A 4,921-nucleotide genomic window follows, 5' to 3' on the forward strand; every position below is an offset into this window, starting at 1 on the left:
GTCTTGCATATATTGTGATGACCAAAACTGCACACAGGACTCAAGGTAAGACCACACCAGTGCAGAGCAGAGCAGGACAATCACCTCCCTTGACCAGCTGGTGATGCTGTGCTTGATGCACCCCAGGACAGGACACGGTTGGCCCTCCTGGCTGCTGGGACACTACTGACTTATATTCAACTTGCCATCAACCAGGACCCTCAGGTCCCTTTCTGCAGCTGCTCTCCAGTGTCTTGTTCCACAGTCTATACACATATCCAGGGTTACCCCATCTCAGGTGCAGTTTCTGGCACTTTCTTTTGTTAAAATTCATACAGTTGGTGATTGCCCAGTCCTCTAATTTGTCGAGGTCTCTCTGCAAGGCTTCTGTGCCCTCAAGGGAGTCGACAACTCCTCCCAGTTTAGTGTCATCAGCAAACTTACTTAGTATTCTTTCAAGTCCTGTGTCCAAGTGTGAGAGTCTGTCCAAAATATCCCTCATCTGCCTCACGATCGTCATTGGGGACCACTGAAGAAAAGACCCCCCTGTCTAAAATCTCTGGCTCTGTAGGAGAAAGTTACACGCCAAGGGCTCCGAGACCTGAGAGCATTGCTAAGCTATTGTACACAGGTGTGTTTGCAGTATGCTACACTGAGCCCAATGAGAAGAAGAAGGGGGCACTGTGCCCTTTTTGCAACAATAGCCTTGGAAGTTGTCCCACCTCTCAGCCTGGCTGGACTTCTCCTGAGTTTTGGGTGGTCCTCCAAAGAAGACCCCTCTCGCTCATTTGCAATCACTGTGACAGACAAACTGAGATGTAAGAAGCCTCTTCACCAGAGAAAAACTGAGACATGAAACCCCTATGTGAGAAGGCTCTGTCTCATACTTTCCAAGGACTGGGACTGAAACCCCCAACCCAGGGGAGGTGTGCAGGGGGAGGCAAGCTGACCAAAGGAAGATGGATGTTGCAGGTGTGAGCATTGGACCATGAAGACAGTGGCTCTCACTCACCGCTGAGAACATAGATTGTGTGTACCCTTTCCAAATACCATTCTTTCCCCCGAAGATACAATAGACTACTTTTAATTCAATTTCAAGATCTATTCCCCTTCCCCCATCAAAAATGAGTATAATTAGAGTCCAGATGGACTGCAACTCTGAGATCTCCCCGACGTAACAGGCGGATCCTCGACTGGACTGGGCCAAAGGACTTCGTCTCTATGTTTGGTAGCTATATCCCCCTCTTTCTTTCTCTCTCTCTCTTTTCTCTTTTTCTCTCCCTTAATCCCTCTATCGCATTTTGCTGTGGTCATTCAATAAAGGTGCATTTGTTTTGATCATTACTGCAAATCCCCTGTGCTGTGTTGGTTTTTTGCACCCTGAGATCAATCCACGAACCATCACGAAACCCGTTCGTAAGGATGGATCATGACACCAAGTCATTAATGAAGATATTGAAAAGAACTGGGCCTAAGATGGAGCCCTGCAGAACCCCACTAGTGACTGGTGCCAGCCTGATGTAACCCCACTTGCTATAACTCTTTTTGCTGACCTGTGAGCCAGTTGCTGACCCATTGTGTAATACAGTTATTCAGCTGTGTGCTGGACATTTTGTCCAGAAGCATCCTGTGAGAGACAGCAGCAAAAGTTTTCCTCAAGTCCAAAAAGATTTCATCTACTGGCTTTCCTAGATCAACTAAGTGGGTTACCCTGTCATAAAAGGAAATCAGGTTCTACAAGCAGGACTCTCCCACCATGAAGTTGTGCTGGCTATGACTGATGACTGCGTTGTCCTCCATGTGATTTCAATACTTCCCAGAATAAACTTTTCCACGATTTTACTAGGCACTGAAGTGAGACTGATAGACCTGCAGTTTCTGGGGGGCTCCTTCTGGAAAATAGGGACAATGTTCCTCAGCTTCCAGTCAGCTGAGACCTCTCTGGATTTCCAAGACCTCTCAAAAATTATCAAGAGAGGTTTTTTGATAACATCAGCCAGGTCTTTGAGGATTGTCTTTCTTGGGTTTTATTTTTCTCTCTCTTGGTTATTTTTTTCCTCTCTTTTTCTTAAGAAAATAAGAGCAGTAGATTCCACACAAGTTCAGAGTCAACTGGGAGTTGATCATTCTCACAGTCATGGTCCTCCAACTCAGTGCTCTGGGGGGTCCCAGAGCCCATCATCAATGTTGAAGACCAAAGCAAAGAAAGCATTAAAGATCTCAGCCTTGTCCATGTCCCTGTTTGTGAGATGACCATCTTCATCCTTTAATGGTCCAATGTTATTTGGGCACTGCCTTTAATTATTAACATATTAAATATTAGATATTTCTGCCTGAGATCTCATGTGCCCAGATCAGGACAGATGTTGGAAAATTAGAGGATAGTTACAGAAAAGGCACAAGAAATTATAAAATACTGAAAACCATAAAAATGAAAAAATCAGGTGTTTAAGAGGTGACTCGATAATCTACACAGACTGAAGCTTAATAGCAGATACAACAGTCAATAGCTTGCAGTTGTAATTGGATGCATTCATCTAGAATGAGAGTCCAAATCTAATACAAAGTAATTAGATAACAATTTACCAAGAGTAAAGGGTCCATTTCAAACAGTTAAATTTTTTAAACAGGGCATATTTTAGCAAAAATACACTTCAGTTTGAGGAGAAATAATTTACATATGAGAAAATCTAATGGTTCTCTTATGAAAGTGGCCAACCTAAAGGATCACAATGGCCTATACTGCAGAATTTGTCATTATTCTGCATTTAATATTCAGAGTTTATGATCTATGAAAGACATCTAGAGTTGTTTCCTCAACCAGAGAATGCTGAAGATAAATAGTTAAATACAAGAGAACATTTTACTTCAAAATTCAACAACAGCTGAAAATGAAAATGTTCCTTTAACTTGTACTAACCTTTGTGATATATATTCTGGGTCATCATAATGTAAGAAATACTGAAATAATTTAAAGGACAATTTTAATTTACTTTTTATTTTAACACTTTAATAATTAAATGCTTTTTTATATCTTAATCTAAATTCAATATTTATTAACAGAAGTTTTTACTGAGTTTTAGATTACTGAGATTTCCTTTTAATGTGTTTCAACTTGACTGCCTTTCTTCACTTTCTGGTTTTTTCTTTGCATCTTAACCTAATTTTATTAACAAAGACCAATCTAGAAGAAAAAAATAAAAATCTGTGGCTGCCCCTCTTCTTCCACACAGTTATTTAAATTTCCAAAAAGATAGGGGGGGAAAGGAAATGGGAAGTATAACGTTCATGGTGGATCTCTCACTCAAGGAAAGAAAAGGAATAACTCATATTCCACTTTTGAGACAAAGAATGTAATAGATTGGCAGAGGGCAGGTTGAGCACAGAGGCATGTCACAGATCTGGAGATATGAAAAGCAGGCAGCAACAGAATTCTTAGTCAGTCACTGCCTTCTTAATAGTTTGGATTTTTCATTTTCAGACATTTAACTGAGATTTAAGATTGAGTAACATATATATTGTATATATGTATATATATTTTCTCTTACTGTGTTATTTTTTCTGTTGCTAAATTCAGAGCATCAAGATGCATTTGAGCCAGTCGCAAGCCAGGGAATGTCAAAAAAGCACCAATAAGTGAACAAAGAACAGCCAGGAACAATTTGAATGTTAGTTTAGACACGAGACCCCGAAAAGAAAAGAAATAAGAAGGGGGGGGGTGATGGATATCAGAAACTTCATTCAATTCAACAGTATCTAGCAGTTAATGAAATTGAAATAAAAATCAAGCAAGCCACCTCTTTATTTACCAAAAGAATAAAAATTTCTTCAGTATAAGAAAATGAAAACCTAAGCTCTTTCCTACAAGATGTTAAATTTGTTATCAGAGGAAAAAAAAAACAACCCAAAATACTAATTTTATATTGTGATTTACAATTTATGCAATAAAAATAAATAGTGGAATGAACTCAATTATTATGCTTTTAATAGAAGAACATATACATTTCAAGTTTAACTGGTCAAAGGCAAATTTTAATTTTTAAGTTATGCCATTCAAACTGTCAAGAGACACCATCATCAACTCAACCACTGCTTTAAACAACCAAAGCACTGAATGTCTAAAAGGAAATGGACACAAACAGAAAAATTAATACAGAAATTAGTACATTCAGAATAGTTTATGAAAAGCAGAGAAAAGAAAGGTTAAGAAACGCATAAGATTCAGATGAAGGTTTCTTTCTCATTAAATATCCATATCTATAAATGGCATATTAAGCTAAGTATATATGTTAAACTTCTGTTTCTCACAAATAAAAAAATACAATTCTTATACAATACTTCAAAATTTCCAAAGAAGAAATTCGAATTTGTATTCCCACAGTGATAACATACCATATGTTACAGTGTGAAGCAATGTCCTGTCTTAGCTTTCCCATTTCCTCCCAGGTTTAGTAATCTTTCCCCCTCCCCCTCTCCCTGCCTCCTGCTGAGAGCTGTCCATCAATCTCAGAAGGTCAGCAAGGCCGTCGTCTGATAGGTGAAGTTCAAAAGATGCCTCTCAGCCCTGGCGACAATTGGGTCATCCAGGTGTCATTTGTCTCCTGAGCTTCCCCCCCTCCTACCTGGTTGGTAGCTCACCTAGCCCTTCCCCTGAGCTTAAAAAGACACAGGACCATGCAGTTTGATCCGGTTGGAGTTGTCGCAACATTCAGAGGCCTGCGTGCCCAGGAATAAACTCTGGATTAAGACCCCCTAGCCGGATCCGTCTCCTTTTTCCTCTTTGCCTCGCCTAAAGCTTCTTCATCAGAGGTCGAGCCTGAGTTCTGTTGCCTGGACTTGTTCCAAGAGCCTAGCTGCAGCATACAACTAACCAAAGGTATCTCTGGGGTGAAACACCACGGCTGCCGCCTTTGGTCAGGCAGCGAGGGCCAGACAAGCCCAG

The 4,921-nt window shown here is 40.3% G+C and overlaps 1 protein-coding gene across 1 annotated transcript in view; it reads right to left on the reverse strand.

The window, feature by feature from the left end:
• Positions 1-4,921, reverse strand: part of LOC115949203 (transmembrane protein 161B-like) — a gene marked incomplete at its 3' end in the record, with an annotated part of 21,085 nt that overhangs the window by 6,622 nt on the left and 9,542 nt on the right. The window contains exon 3 of the mRNA XM_031065688.1: positions 3,528-3,668. Within this exon, the coding sequence (XP_030921548.1) occupies positions 3,528-3,668 (141 nt within the window). The remainder of the gene's footprint in view (positions 1-3,527; positions 3,669-4,921) is intronic.

This window comes from Geospiza fortis, unplaced genomic scaffold (assembly GCF_000277835.1).
Source record: "Geospiza fortis unplaced genomic scaffold, GeoFor_1.0 scaffold1744, whole genome shotgun sequence".
NCBI lineage: Eukaryota > Metazoa > Chordata > Aves > Passeriformes > Thraupidae > Geospiza > Geospiza fortis.